The 21,980-nt window shown below is 39.5% G+C and overlaps 1 protein-coding gene across 18 annotated transcripts in view; it reads left to right on the top strand.

Moving 5' to 3' along the window:
- The window catches only part of PARD3 (par-3 family cell polarity regulator), an 870,612-nt gene that overhangs the window by 611,402 nt on the left and 237,230 nt on the right, over positions 1-21,980 (top strand). For all 18 annotated transcript variants that reach the window (XM_049885016.1, XM_049885003.1, XM_049885008.1 and 15 more), the window contains one exon: positions 21,135-21,368. In XM_049885016.1, the coding sequence (XP_049740973.1) occupies positions 21,135-21,368 (234 nt within the window). The remainder of the gene's footprint in view (positions 1-21,134; positions 21,369-21,980) is intronic.

The raw sequence follows: 21,980 nt of genomic DNA, 5'->3' as shown, positions 1-21,980 counted from the left end.
TTGCAAGAACAGAAGTCTTGTGTGTTTTCTCTTCACCATGCATCATCCATTTTAATTAGAGAAAAGGGTGGTGAACACTGTGACAAGAGTCTGGAATTAAAATCATTAATTGATGTCAAGCTGAAGAGAGACTGTTCGCATGAATTTGGTGACAGCAGGAAAGAAATTAACCTTATTACTTTATTTAGTATATTACATTATTTTGTGTATTGTTTTCTATGCAGTTTCAAGGCGATTTCATTATCATAATGGAGAAGACTTTTTTTTTTTTTTTTGCAAAAAGGCAAGGTGTGAGTATTTATGTTGGAACATAACAAATTGCAATGATAGATTCTTTACAAACTCTCAAGCCTTGATAAAAAGTTTCATGGCTGTTGTTTCAAATTTTCTTTTTTATACTTCAAGGATCAGGAAATACAGGGTGATGATATTGTCCATCAACATTCGTTGGGACAGCTGCCTGCAATAATTTGAGCCTCAGAATAGTTGCCTTATTTGTAAGTAGGAAGGACTGGCTGAAGTGGATAAAGCAATAGACATTTATTTCTTTTGCTAAGTTTTGGGCTAATCAGTTACTTCTGTCATTGCTGAGGTTTGGCCCCAGATAAATGGGATGGTTAATGCTTAACAACAACCTGACTGTTCAGAAAAACAAATGACTCTAACCTCCTAGAGATAATTCATGCCCTCAGGGTCAGAATAAAAGAATAGAGGGGGTGTCCTTTTATAGGACTGGCCATCTGGAACCATTAAGTGATCAAGGCCAAAATACTATCTTTTTTAGGAGTTTCTATAAGAAAACATACTACTTTTATTGGGAAGCCAAAAATGTTTTCTCCCCTGAGCCAAATATTTCTTTTCTGAAATAAGTCTGTGCACAAAGAATGAAAATACATAATATGTAAATATAACCTTTTGGTTGTGTTGCTGAGTCTCTTTCTCGGTTTATAATAAACAAGATGTTCAAGTGTAAAAGAATACAGTAAAGGAGATCACTTGTGTTTTTTGTTAATTCTGCCTGTGAATTGTCACTAAAATTCATGAAAACCAGACTGCATCCCCAGTCTTTTCAGGGTACTCTTCCTTCCGTGCCGTTTGTGCGGCAAGCCTCATTAGCATTAATTTCTAGGATGAGCTTTAAAACGTGCCTTTAGTTCAGGTTGGTAACCAGATTTGTTAGCCTTTGCAACAGTAGTGTTACCTTAGTGACTACATTTATGCTAATGTTTTATGCTAATGTTTTTATCACAAATGTAGGCCACCATGGTACAAAGGATTGGCGCAAACAGCTTTCATAACTTTGGGGATAAAACACATTAATGACTACAAGATAAGCAATAAAAATATAACTTCTTATAGGATTGGTGCTTAGAAAATCAGGGTTTTCAGTAGGTGCTTTAGGTGGGACTGTGATGCTTACTGGATTCAAAGATTAGTGGTGATTAGTAATCATGTGAAAATTTGGATAAAAGAAAGGAATTGAGAATTGGGCTTCTGAATATTATCTCATACCTCTGGGCATTCTTCTTCAGAAGTTGACTTGCTAGGAATTTACCCCAATCAATGTTAGTGTCTGTGTAATCTGGAATGAAAGAATGTTCAAATCCAGGGCCCATCAGCAATATAAAGAAACTGATGTGCAAAAAGTCTGGTGATTTTATTTAGGCTCATGCATCCCTTGAAAAGAGTATGCTCATATTCTCTTTTTCTGATGCCTTCCTTTCTTAGTAGAGCTGCACTTTTCAGCATAAGTAAACTGGATTATCTTCACTTTGGACAAATTGAAGTTCATATACCATAGCGTGCAAAGACGAAAATTGTCTTCCAATTGATAGGAACTTTCCATGATGGATATCCAGTATTTAGTGGTAATCAGTTTTTATAGCATCCTTGACTATATCAATTGCTCCTAAGTGGATAAATGGAGTATAATAAAATTCTAGGACAATGTTAGCTGCATTTGACATTAGAATTTGAGTTACCGTTTCTCGTCTGGGAATTCTGTCTGCAAGGCTTGCATTTATTAGAATCTAGGACTTTCCTGATAAAAATTTCTAACTTTCTAGTATTCTCTTATAAGCTAGGAAAGTTGTTGGTTCTCAACTGAGGAAGTAAGATGCTCTTAGGGAGTTTTTGGAAATATGTGAAGCATTTCTGGTTTTCTCAGTGGCTGGGGACATTGCTTGGTGATAACAATTCCTGAACAACAATGAATTGGTCCTTCTCAAATGTCACTGGAACCCTGCTAAGAAACAATGAGCTAGGTAAATTTAAGTATTTTACGTTTTACAGCTGGGAAATAAGAGAAATTTGACTCCTGGGTTCAATGTTTGGAAAACAAAACTGGAGTAATGGTGATGAGCTAGAACTAAGAAAGAAATAAGGAAGAAAATGCGAATTTTGTTTACAGTGCCATGTGACAATTTTCTGCCTTCTATTTTCTTTTTGAACTTTGGATTTTGAAATAATGATATATTCAAAGGAAGTTACAAAGATATTACAGAGAACTTGTGTACGCTTCACCTAGTTTCACTCCCCAGTGGTTATTATACCTTTTGTAACTATAGCGTAATATCAAAACCAAGAAATTGACATTGGCACAGTGTGTTTATAGTTCTGTGTCATTTCATCACATCAGTAGATTCATATAGCCACCACTGTAATCAAGATACAAAACTACTGCAGCATCACAAAGATCTTCCTCTGCCACCCCTTTGTAGCCACATCCATCCTTCTGCGCCGTCATCCCTAACCCCTCACGATCACAAGTCCGTCCTTCATCTCTATAATTTTGTAGTTTCGAGAATGTTGTATGTGTTAGTTCCCTAGAGCTGCTGTAACAAAAGACTGCAAAGTGGATGGCTTAAAAAATCAGGCTGGAAGTCCAAATCAGAGTATGCCCATATGGATCCCTTCTGAGGGCTCTGAGAGCAAAATTGTTCCATGCCTGTCTCCTTGCTTCTGATGGCTTCCGGAAACCCTCGACATTCCTTGACTTGTAGCTGTGTATGCCTCTATTGTCATATGCTGTTATTCCTCTCTCTAGCTCTTTTTGCATGTCTGCGCTCCTTTTATAAGACACCACACAGATGGGATTAGGACCTACCCCACTCCCTTATGTCCTCGTGTTTATCTGATAACATCTTGAAAGACTATTTCCAAACACGGTCACATTCACAGGAAATAGAGTTAGGACTTTAACATATCTTTTTTAGAGACACAACTCAATCCATAAAATTATATAATTGAAATCATACGGTGCATGACCTTTCTCACACGACATAATGCCCTTGAGATCCGTTCAAGCCATTGTGTGTGTCAATAGTTCATTCCTTTTCATTGCTGAGCCTGTATTCCTTGGTGTGCATATACCGCAATTTATTTAACTGTCCACTTACTTCAGGATATTTTGGTTCTTTCCACTTTGAATATTATAAATAAAGCTGCTCTGAGCAATTGTGTACATGTTTTTGTGTGGACATAAGCTATTATTTGGGATAAATGCAGTTGTGTATCATATGGTAAATGTATGCGTTTAGTTTTTTAATGAAATGGCCAGGCTGTTTTTCAGAGTGGCTGTACATTTTACCTCCCTGTTTTTTTTACCAGCAGTGTAGAAGAGATTCGGTTTCTTAGCATTCTTGCAAGCACTGAGTTTTTTTACTAATTTTTATTTTGTTTTGTTTTACTTTATTTTCACTGATCCTAATAGGTATGTTATGATAGCTCATCATGATCTTAATATGCATTTCCCTAGGATTAGTGAAAGGAGACCTAGTGGAACAGTGGTTAAAGTGCTTAGCTGCTAACCGAAAATGCAGTGGTACGAGCCCACCAGCTGCCTCGTGGGAGAAAGATGAGGCAGTCTGCTTCTGTAAAGATTATAGCCTTGGAAACCCTGTGGGGGCAGTTCTGCTCTGTCCTGCAGTGTCACTATGAGTTGGAATTGACTCGATGGCTGTGGGTTTGATTTTTGGTAAGACTAATGATGTTGAACATCTTTCCTTGTGCTTATTTGTCATGTGTATATCCTTTTCAGTGAAACATATCTTCATATTTTGCCCATTTTCTAATTGGATTGTTCGTTTTTTTTTTTTTTCACTGTTCAATTTGAGGGTTCTTTTTATATTCTAAATATGAGTCCCTTATCAAATATGTGCCTTGCAAATATTTTCTCCCAGCTTTTTATCCTCTTAACAGAGCAGAGATTTTCATTTTTGATGATGTTCAACTTATCTCTTTTTCTTTTATGGATTGTGTTTTCAGTGTCATGTCTAAAAATTCTTCAACGAGTCCTAGGTCTCGAAGATTTTATGTTTTCTTCTAAAATTTTATACATTTACATTTAAATCTGTGATCCATTTTGAGTTAATTTTTATGTAAGGTGTGAGGTTTGGTTTGAGGTTTATTTTTTTGCCTATGGATATCCAGTTGCTCCAGGACCATTTATTGAAAAGAATGTTTTTCTTCCATTCAGTTGCTTTTGCACATTTGTGAAAAATCAGTGCTTGTTGGCTATTCCTGGCTTTTTTACTCTGTCCCAGCGATCCATCTATCTACCTCTCTGCAAATACAAACTGTCGTGATTACTATATAATAAGTCTTGCAGTCAGGTAGTGTGATATTTCCGGATTTATTGTTCTTTTTCATAGTTAGCTAGTCTCGTTCCTTTGCTTTTTCATATAAATTTTCAATTATTTTGTCTAAATCTTCAAAAATCTTGTTGAGATTTTGATTGAAATTGCATTAAGTCTATGGATCAGCTTGGGGAGGACTGACATCTTCACTCTGTTGAGTCTTCTAACCCATGAACACAGTCTATTTATTTGGAGCTTCTTCGATGTATTTTATCAACACTTTGTAGTTTTTAGCATAAAAATCTTGCAAATGCTTTGTTAGATTTACACTTACTTTTTTTTTTTAGCGATTGCAAATGGTATTATATTTTTAATTTCAGTGTCCACATATTCATTGCCAGTATATAGAAATACAATTGATTTTTGTGTGTTGATCTTGTATACTATGACCATGCTGAACTTGCTTATTATTTCTAGGAGTTTTTTTTTTTATAGTTTCTTTGGAATTTTCTATGTAGGCCATCATGTCATCTGCAAATAAGAAAAGTTTTATTTCTCCTTTTAAATCTGCACATCTTTTTTTTTTTTTTTTTCCTGGCTTTATCATGTTGTCTAGAACTTCCAGTACTGTGTTGAATAACAACAGCAAGAGCAGACATCCTTACCTTATTCCCGATCTTAGTAAAAACACCCGGTCTTTCTCCATTATGTATGATGTTTGCTGTAGATTTTTTATAGATGCTTTTTATCAAGTTGAGGGGAAAAAAAACCACTGTTGTGTAGTGGATTCTGACTCATAGTATTCCTAGTTTTCTGAGAATTTTTGTCATGAATCGTTGCTGAATTTTGTCGAATGCTCTTTCTATATCAATTGATAAGATCGTGTGACTTTTCTTCCTTTGCCTTTTAACAGTGTAGATTAATTGATTTTGAATATTGAACCGGGCTTGTACCACTGGAATAAATCCCACTTGATCATGGCATATAATTCTTTTTGTATACTGCCACAGTCTATTTAATAACATTTTCTTACGGATTTTTTGCTTCTTTTCCTGAGGGGTATTGGTCTGTAGTTTTCTTTTTCTTTTGGTACTGTCATGGTCTGAGTTTTTTTTTTTAATCTGGATTCTTTGACTCTGTACTTAAATCAGTTTGTCATTTTTGCTAACAGAGGTTGTCTTAGTCATCTAGTGCTGCCATAACAGAAATACCACAAGTGGATGGCTTTAACAAAGAGACATTTATTTTCTCATAGTCTAGTAGGTTACAAGTCCAAATTCAGGGTGTCGGTTCCAGGAGAAGGCTTTCTATCTCTGTGGGCTCTGGAGGAAGGTCCTTGTCCTTAATCTTCCCTTGGTCAAGGAGCTTCTCAGGCACAGGGACCCCATGTCCAAAGGACGTGCGTTGCTCCAGTTGCTGCTTCCTTGGTGGTATGAGGTCCTCCTGTCTCTCTGCTTTCTTCTTTTATATCTCAAGAGATTGCCTCAAGACACAATCTAATCCTGTAGGTTGAGTCCTGCCTCACTAACACAACTGCTGCCCATTCTCTCTCATTAACATCATAGAGATAGGATTTACAACATACAGGAAAATCACACAATACCAGGAATCATGGCCCAGCCCAATTGATACACACATTTTTGGGAGGACGTAATTTAATCCATGACATTCTACCCTTTGGCCCCCCAAAAAATCACATCCTTGCAACATGCAAAACATATTCACTCCATCATATCTTAGCAAAAGTCTTAACTCCTAGTCCAAAATCCAAAACCTCTTCATCTGTGAAATCTAGAATACCAGTTATCTGGTTCCAGGGGTACAATGGCAGAACAGGCACAAGTTAGACGTTCCCATTACAAATGAGAGAAACTGGAGGGAAAGAAAGGATAACAGGCACCAAGCAAGTCAGCAGAACACATTACATTGGCCCTCAAAGCTCTGAAAATAATCCTCTGTTCTCTGAGACAATTTACACAATGGCCCTGCCCTCCAGACTCTAGGTATTGGCCACACTGTCCAGATTCTGAATGGAGGCCCCTCTGCCCTGGGCTTCAGCTCTGCCTTCCAGGCCCACTGGGACAGCAACTCTGTTCCCTCCGCTTAAGGTGCACCATTCTCCTAATTCACTGAGTTGCAACTTCACCTTTAGAAACACCAGAGGCCATAGCTCCACCCTTTGAAACCTCTGAGCTCATGGCCATACCAGCGTGGCTTCTTGTGTTGTCTCTTCAGCTCCTGTTTTCTGGTTTCTTGCCCTCCCGGCTCCTGGGGCCTCATGGCCACTTCTGTCCTGCTGGTGCAAGTGTTCTAAAGCTCAGTAGCTCCACTGATAAGTGCCTGGAGGCACCACACTCTGCCAGGGAGCCTCCTGCGCACAGGCACTCAGCTCTCTGGGTCCATGGGTCAGCAAGCCTAGCTCCACCGATAAGTGCCTAGAGGCACTCCACTCCACCAGGAAGCCTCCTGCACACAGGCACTCAGCTCTCTCACTCCTTGAGTCGGCTCCAGCACCGTCTTACACTGGTCTCCTGGCTTTGCTGCTTCTGGTTCTGTGCTGTTGCCACTTCTCTGCCGCTGCAGGTACTCTGAGGCTGTCGCAACTCTATCCACTCATAGTTTTAAAACTGCTTCCACATTTTAGGTATCTGTTAGAGCAGCACCCCACTCTCTAGGTACCAAATTCTGTCTTAGTCATCTAGTGCTGCCATAACAGAAATACCACAAGTGGATGGCTTTAACAAAGAGACATTTATTTTCTCACAGTCTAGTAGGTTACAAGTCCAAATTCAGGGTGTCGGCTCCAGGGGAAGGCTTTCTCTATCGGCTTTGGAGGAGGGACCTTGTCCTCAGTCTTCCCCTGGTCAAGGAGCTTCTCATGCACAAGGACCCTGGGTACAAAGGACATGCTCTGCTCCCGGTGCTGCTTTCCTGGTGGTATGAGGTTCCCCTGTCTCTCTGCTTGCTTCTATTTTTTATATCTCAAGAGATTGTCTCAAGACACAATCTAATCCTTTAGGTTGAGTCCTGCCTCACTAACACAACTGCTGCCCATTCTCCCTCATTAATATCATAGAGGCAGGATTTACAACATATAGGAAAATCACACAATACTGGGAATGATGGTCCAGCCCAATTAATACACACATTTTTGGCATAATTCAATCCATGACAGAGGTCTATTTCAAATATTTAAAAAAATTCATATAATTGCAATAAAACTTTAAAGTCAATGTGAGATATTGCTTCATATAAATAGGATTTCACTGCTTTTAAACAAATATTTAAATTTGTAAGTATATGCATTTGTATTGCTATCACCAAAATTATATTAATGGTGGTTTAATTATTTTTAAATAACTCAGATTGACTTAAGACGTACGTTATATCAATATAAGTTGAAGAGGACCTTGTACCAAAGTAGCTTAATAAAATCTTGGTGAAATATTTAAACATATCTTCAGTAAAAATAATACCTAATATCTGTTTCTTAGTTGCAAAACAAGCAAGTTTTATTTTAGAATTTGGTTGCATAGATGCCTTCTTGTCCTTGATCGTGGAATTTCACAGTTCTGTAGGCATCAAAATCAAAGTTGTCATTAAACTGCGGCCTCCATTTACCATTAATGATGAATTATTGTGTGGACTTATGTTTCAGCTTCATAGTGTTACAGGGCAAGGCTTCCAAGCTCAGGACTAAGCCCTGCCTAGGTTCTTGCCTTCTACTGAACAAGAATGACCAGGAGAGGCTCAGAGGTTCCATACAAACAAAGGTTTATTAGCGGCAGACAGAAAGTGAAGGCTCGTGAACAGGGAACAGAGAGGGATGAAGCAAGACTAGCCTCTATTCCCCCCAAACAAAGGTTTTTCTGGGGCTTATATGGTTTTTTTTTTTTTTTGGCGAGGATAATAGGGTAATGAATATTTAGCAGGTTTCTTTCAAGGGGCGGGTACTTCTCAGAATGGCGGTGCATACTAAATTAGGCTGCACGTGCATCTGGATTCCAAGATGGAAACCATAGCAAAGGCTCCTGGGACTGGGTGGCAGGACTTATGGAATGTCATGCCTGCGCAGTCCTCCTGCGGCGCTGGTTTGATTCCTGTCGCGGGTACTTGCATCAGGTGGAGGTCATCTGTCAGTCACCTTACGGATGCCTGCGCACGCTCCAGGGAACAGATCAGGTCAGTCCTTCTGAAAAATGTCTTACAAGGGAGTACATCGTTTGTTCTTTCCTTATCTCACATTCTAGGATGGGGGTTTTGCATTAGCCAAGGACATAGTATTGTAAGTAAGTTGCAAGTTACGGGTGTTTCAGGGCTCCTTGCCTAGGGGCTCAGTCCCTGTTTCTTCCCTACCTCATTCCCCCCGAGAGATTTCATATTCATGATTCTTTATGAGGGTGTAGGGGTGGAGGTTTCTTCTTCTGTAACTTCTTCAAGCTGACACTGGGTTGTTGGCCTACCTAGCAGAGTAGAAATCTCTTCCTATCTGGTCTAAGGTTTTGTAAGGACTGGCGGTCTCACTTTCAGGAATGGGCTGGAAACCCTGCATCGTCTTGGAATTGTTGTAACCTAGAGGACACAAATATTTCAGAAGCTTGTGGAGACAAGGCCCAAAAATCAGAAGTGAAATATAGCAACTAGAGGGCCTAAAAAGGGTAGAATAAACCAAGTAATAGAGGGGAGTGCGTCCCGCACTGTCCACCAAATATCTTTGCCTCCCCCTCTTTTGTTTCTCAATCTCACACTGTTCTTTTCTTTATATTCTCCGTGTCTCAGTCTCTCTTTTCTTCTGAGGTCTCTCTTCTCACACCCTCACTTTCTAGAATTCTCCCCAGTCTCACCTTCTCTCTCCAATCTTTGTCTCATCTTCTCTCTCTTACTCGTTCTCTTTTACTCTATCCCCCTATATCACTTTCTCACCCAATCTTTTTGTTTTTCTCTCCTTTAGTCTCACTTTTTTCTTCACTAACCTATATAGGGGCCACAGGGTATGGGGTACATGGGGTATGAAGGGGCACCAATATCCTAGGAGCCTGACAAATACCTGTGGTCGGTTCACAGTTTCTGGGCAGGGGTAGACTTAGACCTTATCAAGGCTTCAGGTATCACTCAAGTCTTAACCAACCAGATAACACCCAAGTACTTGACCGACAAGCCAGGCTCCTGTATTTTTCCTCGTTCACCACCCATCCCGGTGATTGAAGGTGCGTGACCATCTCACCAGCTGCAATCTGGTCCTCCATCCAGTTTCTGGAGTTTTTGCAAATATCTGTAGAGCTTTGTCCTATGAAGATGATATTAACCATTCGTTGATTTTCAGTAGCTTCAGGATCTATGTCAGTATGTCTCCAGAAGGCCTGAAAAATTCTTTCAAAACACTTGGAGGGGTTTTCTTGAGGTCCTTGAATTACTTCATAAATTTTCAAGAGGTTTTTCTGTTTTTGTACCCCAGTTTTAAGGCCTTCTAGTAAGCACTTTCTATAATGGCTCAGCCTCGTCATACCCTCCTTCAAATAGTTGTCCCACTCTGGATCAACTCCAGAGACTGCATTATTGGCTGACAGTTTGTCAGGATTTGGGGGGTTTTCATTGATCCAACAAATTTTCTATTTACTAAATGTTAATAGAAAAGAGATAAGAGTGGAAAGTCTTTTGTGTTCTGTTTGATTGGCTTTATGTGACAAGTTCCCTAAAAGATATTTTTCTTCCCTAAAAGATAATTTTCAAGATTCTCCCATCTATTGCGTTTATCTCAGGGCTCAATTGATATGTCTTTATGAGTCCTTGTGAGCCCTTGCGAGTCCAGCTCCAGCTGGGTCACATTCTCTGTGCTCAAGGACAAGGAGTAATGACTCCAACATTATTATTTTTTTAATGATTCTCTCTTTTTGATCGGAGATTGGAGATAACACATCAATGATTAATACCTGGGCTTAGTTGAGCTTCTAGATGGCAGCCATTGCAGACTCTTTAAAACTCACAGTGCTAGCTTTCCACCAGGTACCATCTGGTTCTTCACCAGGATTTTAAGTAAGAGCAAAGTTCTCATCAACTGCAGACTCAATATACATCAGCATTTTAGCCCAAGGCCTTCTTTTGCCTTTTAGGTATGTAAGACAATAGAGGATAAATTTTATTATGTCTAATACTATCAGGACTATCCCTTGCAGTAGTGATCTAGCCTATGTACTTATCCTGATGGTAACCAACCCAATAAATTTGGCGTTTGTAAGGGTGTTACAGTGTGTAACCAAGTATCTTGTTCTACTTCTCTTGTGTTATTTATCCAAATGCAACAAGAGGTATTTGTTACAGCACAGACTACACTTTTCTTGGACTGATAAATAAAAATCTAAGGCTATTCTGTTATGTCGTGTCACCCTGGCTTAATGAGGTCAGAGATCAATGTTGTGTTTCTGTCTCACAAGCAACTTTGTCTGTTATTTGTCCCATAGCGATTGATAAATTTCTTAAAGATTTCTCTAATTTAACTATACCATAAATAGGAATTAAATCTACCAACCATACCAACTGTTGGACCATTGAGTTTTCTTCCAACTCTCGTTTTACAATGGATAACAAATTAACATTACCTTTTTAATATCTACGATGAATATCTAAAGATGATCCTAAAGTTCCCAAGGTGCACTGCCCATGCATTCACCAGGAATCTGAATAGCAGATTGCCCATGTAGATTCACTGTCAGTTGGAAAGGGATCATCTAAACTAGTATAGGTAGATATATCACATAAAAACATATCTAGAAGGAGCACACAAAGTTTGTCTAAGAAAACAGAAAATACAGAAGAACTTACATGTGACAACCAAGTTTTCATTAGAGAATTCATGATTTTCCTGTTGGAGGTGTCCAGTTAATCTGTCTAAAATATACTAAGTGTTTTTCCGAAGGGCAAGTTGTCCCTCTTTGGTTTACCTACTAATAGTCATGGGTCACTTTCTCAGAAGCAGAAGTGGAACCTAAGACAAAATGTAGTCTGAGCCATGAAGTCAGTCTCCCCTGCGAACCTGATTTCTTTAAGATATGTAATTTTCTGTGTAACAAGAGGGTGAGAGTTTGATTATAAGCATTAGACAGACATTTCATGCAACACTGTCTAGAAGACTGATTAAACCAATTACTGATTTACCCTAAACATAACTCTATTTACTGATCTTGGGAGTCAGTTTTTCAAATCAGACTGAATTCTTTTAAAAAAGCATAACACCCAGAGCAAAATAGTTTTGCTGGTTTATCTGGACAATTGTTTGCCTCTTACTGGCTTCAGGAACCAGTTTTTCTTCAAGGCTCGAGGTTCAAAAGGACACCTGAGGGCGATGGTCTGTGTGGCTTGCACTAACCTCTATGAATGCCAGAAACCTGGATTTCAGGAGAATTACAACTCTTTTATGGTTCCCTCCTTTGGATTATGATCTTGTCATAGAATCTTTTGATCAAAAGTGTTCAATAAATGGTGATTGGGCACTAGCTGGCTTTTCAGATCTCAGGCACCATACAGCAAATCAGGAGGTAAAACCGAAACACCGACCAATAATGTTAGGCCCGTTGTCTGAAATAACCAGTGAACCGTGACTTTAGGTGGGTCTTTGCCCCAGGAAACCAGCCTCCTGAGGAGCTCGTTTTTGCGTAAGCAGCATCAGTAACTGCTTTTCACGTGCCTCAGCAGCAACTGTGTTCTCCGAGACCTCAGGTTGTATATTCATGTAAATACAGCAGCATTTATTTATTAAGGCACGAGCTGTTCCTTGAGACAACTAATAGGAAATCTAATGTTACTCTAATCTGTAAAATCATAGTTCAAATTTTAGACTCTTCTGGTTATGATATTTATAACTTTGTTAAGTTTGTCAACAGGAATGTCTAATCGAAGAGTTACAATGTCTAAACCCACCAGTTAGGTAATTTAGGAGAAAAGAGGAAAATGGTTTCTTGTATCTAGAAAGTAGGATCTTAAGGAATTTCTTATTTCTAGAAAGAAAGATGTAAAAACATCAGCAATATATTTACATAAAACCCATAGCATTGTTTCATTTACTCAGTCTTGTGTAGTTAACTTTTCTGTTCCATGTGATTCTGGATCAAGCACAGTCTGCCCACCCACCAGCATCTGCATTAAGAGCTCTGGAAATCTTGATTGAGTCTAGTCACAGCCCCTTTCATAAGTCCAATATAGCCCATCTTTTTTGTTGAGCTATTCTGGTCAAATGTTTTCAGAAAATCAACAAAGTAAAAGCTTATCTGCAGAGGACAAAACTTAATATGGCCATGATTAATGTATAAGCATAACTCTTAATAGTGAAAGACCTGATGGAAATTAATTACGAGCATAATGTAAAAGCCAAATAAAATCAGTTAAAAAAAAACTTTTGATAAAAGTGTTTCTAAATATAACCATTAACCATATTTTTAAAGAGCTTCAAATATAATACATAATAATCTTGAGACATAATACCTTATAGTCAGGATATATTAATATACCAAGATTATGAAGTCTCTACATACCTGAATAGTAATCAAAATAACTTCATAACCCAGGTAAATGATATGAATTCTCAGTTAACCCATTGGCTTTGAAGTTGCTAGATTCAAAAAATAAAGTTTACTAACATATGAATTTTAACTCAGAGTGAATCAGGTACTTCTCTTGATTTTAACATGTTCTATGTAATTTATAACATGTTAAACAAACCTTTTTAGCACTTTTTCTTTATAAAAAAATTTTCATGGCTTTCAAACTTGTCAGAAGTTTATCATAAGTTACCAAGAAACAATACTTTAGTTATTTAGCCAAAGATCTTAAAATAAAAACCTTAGCTTTTTCTTTTTTCTTAAAGCCATGTGGCTTGTTTTCTCCTGATTTCTCATTCTGTCCAATTAACTGTTCCCAAGAACCTAGCTTTTTATTTTTATGGGTAGCTGATACCACCAGCTTTTTCTTTTTAGTCCAATAGCAATTTACTTGTCTCTCATGCTGCAGCCAAGAGTTTTCTCAGCTCTGGGAGAGAACCTCTTTTTTTTCAAATCTTAACACTCTGCCCGGAGTGTTCTCTGTATTGTGATTCAAATCCCAGTCTAGACTGAAAATCTGCTTTCCCTGTGCATCTCTTTCTTCAGCCCAATCAATAAATTCTCAGGAGTCTCTATAAGTATGTTCTAATTTAACCTGAATTTCTTTTCACCAATTAATTCCTATGCATCACACATAAATTACACATAAGACACACACAGAGGCAACGGAAATAATCTTGCAGTCTCAACCTCCCAGACAGTCCCGGTCACACATAAGACAAACAGACAAACAGAGAGCGCTCGGACCAGACAAGGGAGAAGGGGAAAGGGGGAACAAAGGTAATCTTAGTGAGGTCTAACCTATTACTAGGAATAGCTGAATCTCCACCTCAATCCTCCAGATACCTCCTATCCCCAATACCAGACAGAGGGGCTTCAATCTCCCAATCTAAACAGAGATGTCTACATCCACTCCCCAGAACCAGGGTACACCAACCAGAGATGGACAACATCCAGGCACACAAAACCGGCAGCTGCCGCATACTCATACGCCTGCCCAAGCTCTAGAGTCACCAAGAGTCCCTCCTTGTGATCACAAATGCAATAATGGGACTGAACTGGGTAACAATTAAGAATTGAAACCCTACAAAAGTAATCACAAACTTGGGGCCCCTATAAGTGGGGACACAGGGAGGGAAAATAATGAGGCATTAGAAACGCACTAACTGGGCAAAACACCAGGGCTATTACCCACCAGCTAGCACTTAATCAAAAGAAAAATAAAATGGAGAGGAAAGTGAATTGGAGAAGAGAGAAAAAGCCAATTACCAGGTCTGCAGACTACACCATGTCTCACAGGTCTTGGGGCCGAGCCCCTTACTGCAGATGCCAGGTCTCAGTTGAGGGGAATCACTCCTCTCGTGACACTCCTGGATTGTGCGGGTCTGGGCAGGTGGCTTTTCAACTCAGTCTGGGGAGAGTGTCTATCAAGTACACCAGATTCACCAGGTCTCATGGGTCTTGGGACTGAGCCCCTCGCCATAGACAAACACCAGGTCTGACAGGTCTTGGGGCTGAGCCCCTCACCACAGGCAAATACCAGGTCTCACGGGTCTTGGGGCCGAGCCCCTCACTGTAGATGAAAACCAGAAGTCAGGGTTGCAGAGTAAAAGATAAAAGGACATCCTTTGTTCTTGTAGAAACCTGGTTGAGAGGAGTAGGCCTGGAGATATACTCACCGGAGGGAGGGACACAGGACGAACAGAACCCTGGCAGCTGCTTGTCTATCCATCAGAGCTTTGTAGGTTTCCTAGCCGCTGCTCTCAGACCCAGATCCAAGAAAAATCACTCCTGGCCGGCCCGCCAAATTCTGTTACAGGGCAAGTCTACCCAGCTTGGGACTAAGCCCTGCCTAGGTTCTTGCCTTCTACGGACCAAGAATGACCAGAGGCTCAGAGGTGCCACGCAAACAAAGGTTTTTGCCAGCAGCAAAAAGTGAAGGCTCACAAGCAGGAAACAGAGAGGGACTAAGAAACGCTAGCCTCTGCTCCCCCGAACAAAGGTTTTTCTGGGGCTTATATGGGTTTGGCGAGGATAATAGGATAATGAATATTTAGCAGGTTTCTTTCAAGGGGCTGGTACTTCTCAGAATGGTGGTGCATACTAAATTAGGCTGCACGTGCCTCTGGATTCCAAGATGGAACCTGTAGCAAAGGCTCCTGGGACTGGGTGACCGGACTTATTATGGGGTGTCACGCCCTTACAGTCCCCTGCTGCGCCGTTTTGATACCTGTCTCAGGTAATTGTATCACGCGGAGGTTATCCGTCAGTCACCTTAAAGATGTCTGTGCATGCTCCAGGGACCAGATCTGGTCTGTCCTTAGAAGGGAGTACATTGTTCTCTCCATTTGGCACATTCCAGGATGGGGGTTTTGCATTAGCCAAGCACATAGTATTGTAAGTAAGTTGCAAGTTGCAGGTGTTGCAGGGCTCCTTGCCTAGGGGCTCAGTCCCTGTTTCTTCCCTATCTCAATAGTATTTTGAGTGTTTATGGCTAATTTATAATGAGGAAGAGATACAAATTACAAATGTATGCATGTATATAATATATGTGTGTGTGACTTTTTACAAGCCACTTGTTGTCTTAACAAAAATTAATGAGTAAAATCCAAGTGAATGTATGAGACTGTGTGTCTTAGTTTCCACCAAGTAGGTCGCTTTCAAGAACAGAAATTTATTTTCTCACACTTCTGGAAGCTTGGAGTATAGAACATTCCTTCTGTGGGCCTCTCTCCTAGCTTCTGGTGACTGCTAGCAATTCTTGGAGTTTCTTGGCTGCTTGTAGATGCATCTCCCTCCATCATCACATGACCTGCCACTTCCTGCTGTGTGCCACTCATTTTTACAAGACAGGAATTCCTCAGTAGGAATTAGGGAGGGCCCACCCTAACTCCAGGCTGACCTCCTTTGACCCGAGTGATAACAAAAGAAAAATGCTGTTTGCCTAACTCAGGTCACATTCACAGGTACAGGAGTTAGAACTGCAACATATCTTCTGGGGGACATAATTCAATCATAACACCATGTGTTCCTGGTGATTGAAAAACATTTTTTTTTTTTTTAAATTGTGGTGAACTATGTATAGCATAAAATTTGCCATTTTAACCATTTCGAACTGTACAATTCAGAGCCATTAATTATGTTTACACTGTTGTGCAGCCATCCCTAGTGATTCCTTAAAACTAGTTGTCTTTCATTAAGGAGGGAATAAGGAAATTCATAGAATGCAACGAGAATGAAAATACTTCCTATCAAAACCTCTGGGACACAGCAAAAGCAGTGCTCAGAGGCCAATTTATATCGATAAATGCACACATACAAAAAGAAGAAAGAGCCAAAAGCAGAGAACTGTCCCTACAACTTGAACAAATAGAAAGAAAGTGAGGAACAAAAGAATCCATCAGGTACCAGAAGAAAACAAATAATAAAAATTAGAGCTGAAATAAATGAATATTTAGAGAACAGAAAATCAATTGAAAGAATTAACAAAACCAAAAGCTGGTTCTTCGAAAAAATTAACAAAATTGATAAACCATTGGCTAGACTGACTAAAGAAATACAGGAAAGGAAACAAATAACCCGAATAAGAATCGAGAAGGGCCACATCACAACAGACCCAACTGAAATTAAAAGAATCATATCAGATTATTACGAAAAATTGTACTCTAACAAATTTGCAAACCTAGAAGAAATAGATGAATTCCTGGAAAAACACTACCTACCTAAACTAACACAATCAGAGGTAGAACAACTAAATAGACCCATAACAAAAAAAGAGATTGAAACGGTAATCAAAAAACTCCCAACAAAAAAAAGCCCTGGCCAGGATGGCTATACTGCAGAGTTTTAACAAACTTTCAGAGAAGAGTTAACACCACTATTACTAAAGGTATTTCAAAGCATAGAAAATGACAGAATACTACCTAACTCATTCTATGAAGCCACCATCTCCCTGATACCAAAACCAGGTAAAGACATCACAAAAAAAGAGAATTACAGACCTATATCCGTCATGAACATAGATGCAAAAATCCTCAACAAAATTCTAGCCAATAGAATTCGACAACATATCAAAAAAATAATTCACCACGACCAAGTGGGATTTATACCAGGTATGCAAGGCTGGTTTAATATTAGAAAAACCATTAATGTAATCCACCATATAAATAAAACAAAAGACAAAAACCACGTGATCTTATCAATTGATGCAGAAAAGGCATTTGACAAAGTCCAACACCCATTTATGATAAAAACTCTCACCAAAATAGGAATTGAAGGAAAACTCCTCAACATAATAAAGGGCATCTATACAAAGCCAACAGCCAACATTACTCTAAATGGAGAGAGCCTGAGAGCATTCCCCTTGAGAACGGGAACCAGACAAGGATGCCCTTTATCACCGCTCTTATTCAACATTGTGCTAGAAGTGCTACCCAGAGCAATTAGGCTAGACAAAGAAATAAAGGGCATCCGGAAACGGCAAGGAGGAGTAAAATTATCTCTATTTGCAGATGACATGATCTTATACACAGAAAACCCTAAGGAATCCTCCAGAAAACTACTGAAACTAATAGAAGAGTTTGACAGAGTCTGAGGTTAGAAGATAAACATACAAAAATCACTTGGATTCCTCTACATCAACAAAAAGAACATCGAAGAGGAAATTACCAAATCAATACCATTCACAGTAGCCCCCAAGAAGATAAAATACTTCAGAATAAATCTTACCAAAGATGTAAAAGACCTATACAAAGAAAACTACAAAGCACTACTACAAGAAATTCAAAAGGACATACTTAAGTGGAAAAACATACCTCGCTCATGGATAGGAAGACTTAATATAGTAAAAATGTCTATTCTACCAAAAACCATGTATACATACAATGCACTTCCGATCCAAATTCCAATGTCATTTTTTAATGTGATAGAGAAACAAATCACCCACCTCATATGGAAGGGAAAGAAGCCTCGGATAAGCAAAGCATTAGTGAAAAAGAAGAAGAAAGTGGGAGGCCTCACTCTACCTGACTTCAGAAGCTATTATACAGCCACAGTAGTCAAAACAGCCTGGTACTGGTACAACAACAGACACATAGACCAATGGAACAGAATTGAGAACCCAGATATAAATCCATCCACATATGAGCAGCTGATATTTGATAAAGGCCGAGTGTCGGTTAATTGGGGAAAAGATAGTCTTGTTAAGAAATGGTGCTGGCATAACTGGATATCCATTTGCAAAAAAATGAAACAGGACCCATACCTCACACCATGCACAAAAACTAACTCCAAGTGGATCAAAGACCTAAACATAAAGACTAAAATGATAAAGATCATGGAAGAAAAAATAGGGACAACCTTAGGAGCCCTAATACAAGGCATAAACAGAATACAAAACAGTTCCAAAAATGACGAAGAGAAACCAGATAACTGGGAGCTCCTAAAAATCAAACACCTATGCTCATCCAAAGACTTCACCAAAAGAGTAAAAAGACCACCTACAGACTGGGAAAGAGTTTTCAGCTATGACATCTCCGACCAGCGCCTGATCTCTAAAATCTATATGATTCTGTCAAAACTCAACCACAAAAAGACAAACAACCCAATCAAGAAGTGGGCAAAGGATATGAACAGGTACTTCACTAAAGAAGATATTCAGGCAGCTAACAGATACATGAGAAAACACCCTCGATCATTAGCCATTAGAGAAATGCAAATTAAAACTACAATGAGATTCCATCTCACTCCAACAAGGCTGTCATTAATCCAAAAAACACAAAATAATAAATGTTGGAGAGGCTGCGGAGAGATTGGAACTCTTATACACTGCTGGTGGGAATGTAAAATGGTACAACCACTTTGGAAATCTATCTGGCGTTATCTTAAACAGTTAGAAATAGAACTGCCATACAACCTAGAAATCCCACTCCTCGGAATATACCCTAGAGAAATAAGAGCCTTCACACGAATAGATATATGCACTCCCATGTTTCTTGCAGCTCTGTTTACAATAGCAAAAAGCTGGAAGCAACCAAGGTGTCCATCAACGGATGAATGGTTAAATAAATTGTGGTATATTCACACAATGGAATACTACGCATCGATAAAGAACAGTGACAAATCTATGAAACATTTCATAACATGGAGGAACCTGGAAGGCATTATGCTGAGTGAAATTAGTCAGAGGCAAAAGGACAAATATTGTGTAAGACCACTATTATAAGATCTTGAGAAATAGTATAAACTGAGAAGAACACATATTTTTGTGGTTACAAGGTGGGGAGGGAGGGAGGGTGGGAGAGGGTTTTTTACTGATTAATTAGTAGATAAGAACTGCTTTAGGTGAAGGGAAAGACAATACTCAATACATGGAAGGTCAGCTCAACTGGACTGGACCAGAAGCAAAGAAGTTTTCAGGATAAACTGAATGCTTCAAAGGTCAGCAGAGCAAGGGCGGGGGTTTGGGGACCATGGTTTAAGGGGACTTCTAAGTCAATTGGCAAAATAATTCTATTATGAAAACATTCTGCATCCCACTTTGAAATGTGGCGTCTGGGGTCTTAAATGCTAACAAGCGGCCATCTAAGATGCATCAATTGGTCTCAACCCACCTGGAGCAAAGGAGAACGAAGAACACCAAGGTCACACGATAACTAAGAGCCCAAGAGACAGAGAGGGTCACATGAACCAGAGACCTACATCATCCTGAGACCAGAAGAACTAGTTGGTGCCCGGCCACAACCGATAACTGCCCTGACAGGGAGCACAACAGAGAACCCCTGACGGAGCAGGAGATCAGTGGGATGCAGACCCCAAATTCTCACAAAAAGACCATACTTAATGGTCTGACTGAGACTAGAGGAATCCCGGCGGTCATGGTCCCCAAACCTTCTGTTGACCTAGGACAGGAACCATTCCCGAAGACAACTCATCAGACATGAAAGGGACTGGACAGTGGGTAGGAGAGAGATGCTGATGAAGAGTGAGCTATTTATATCAGGTGGACACTTGAGACTGTGTTGGCATCTCATGTCTGGAGTGGGGATGGGAGGATAGAGAGAGTTGGAAGCTGGCAAAATTGTCATGAAAGGAGAGACTGGAAGGGCTGACTCATTAGGGGGAGAGCAAGTGGGAATACGGAGTAAGGTGTATATAAACTTATATGTGACAGTCTGACTTGATTTGTAAACATTCACTTCAAGCTCAATAAAAGTTAATAAAAAAAAAACTAGTTGTCTTAGTCATCTAGTGCTGCTCTAACAGAAATACCAGAGAGAAAGTTTATTTTCTCACAGTAAAGTGGGCTAAAAGTCTAAATTCAGGGTATTAGCTCCAGGGGAAGGTTTTATCTCTGTTGGCCTTCTCTTCAATCTTCCCCCAGACTAGGAGCTTCTCTGTGCAGGAACCCCAAATGGTGATGCGCTCTGCTCCAGGTGCTTCTTTCTTGGTAGTTTGAGGTCTCCCTGTCTCTCTGCTCCCTTCTTTCTTTTACATGTTAAGAGATTACCTCAAGACAGAATCCAATCTTGTAGATTGGGTCCTGCCTCACTAATAGAACTGCCACCCATCCTCCCTCGTTAACATCATAAAGGCAGGATTTATAATGTATAGGAAAATCACACAATACCCGGAATCCTGGACCAGCCAAATTGATACACACATTTTTGGGGGGACATAATTCAATCCATGACACGAACTAATAAGTGAAATTTTAACTTAAGATTTGAATTATGACTGCATCTTATTGGCATGAGTGAAAGGTATCTGAATTGGTTGTTTTTGGGCATCCATGACATTACTGTGACAATCTAAAATTAATGTAGCTGAACACTCATCCCACTCATCTTCCTATAACTGCATGAAATAAAATGTATTTTATAACATATTTTGATGAATGTTTCTGAGAGCAATTATTAGAAAAGGGATAGATAGTTTCTGTTTTATCAGCTTTGTCCTCATTTTACAGGATTCAAGCTAAAACTCGAGAATTTAGAGAGCGGCAAGCCCGAGAGCGTGACTATGCTGAAATCCAAGACTTTCATCGGACGTTTGGCTGTGAAGACGATTTGATGTTTGGGGGAATGCCTTCGTATGACGGTTCCATGGCCAGACCCCAGAGCCCGAGAGAAGGGCATATGATGGATGCTTTGTACGCCCAGGTGAAGAAGCCTCGGAATTCCAAACCGTCACCTGTAGGCAGGTAGGCTCCAGGAGCAATCAAGGTATTGCTTCCACGTCAACTTTTCTGTAGTCTTGACAAGGGAGTAAGTAGATTGTTCATCAGTCCTCAAACCAGCCGGTCTTTTATTAATGGCCTTTTAAAAAGCCTTCACGTCTGGAAGTATTGAGTTTACACAAATTGAAGCCTAATGGAAGGAACAGCAGAAGTTTTGACAGCTTTCATAATGATTCCAACATACTCCATCTTGTTCTTAAAGTGATGTTAGATCTGAGAATCCACGTTTAGTTTATAACTCAAATAAAAAGCAAGCTTGAAGTTATGGCTCTTCTGCTTAGGCGATATTTCCTTTTATTACTAGAAGGCTGGGAGAATCTGTAGTTGTAATTAAATAGATGGGGAGGGACATGATGGTTACAATTAAGATTTTGAAATGCCACATTTTTTTTTCTGGTGGAACAATTTTATATTATGAAAGAATTCGTAGGCAAGGTATATAGTCTAGCCAGTCTTTAAAAAGCACAGTAGCAGCCATAGACCTCAGTGTGAGGTTGACTGTATTGTGATGACTCTATATTTTTTTCAAATTTTAACTGAATCGATTTTAAAACAGCTCTCCTAGGATGTATTTCT

Source organism: Elephas maximus, chromosome 4 (assembly GCF_024166365.1).
Source record: "Elephas maximus indicus isolate mEleMax1 chromosome 4, mEleMax1 primary haplotype, whole genome shotgun sequence".
Classification (NCBI taxonomy): domain Eukaryota; kingdom Metazoa; phylum Chordata; class Mammalia; order Proboscidea; family Elephantidae; genus Elephas; species Elephas maximus.
Note: the sequence above shows the minus strand (reverse complement) of the source record. Positions and strands in the feature narration are given on the sequence as shown.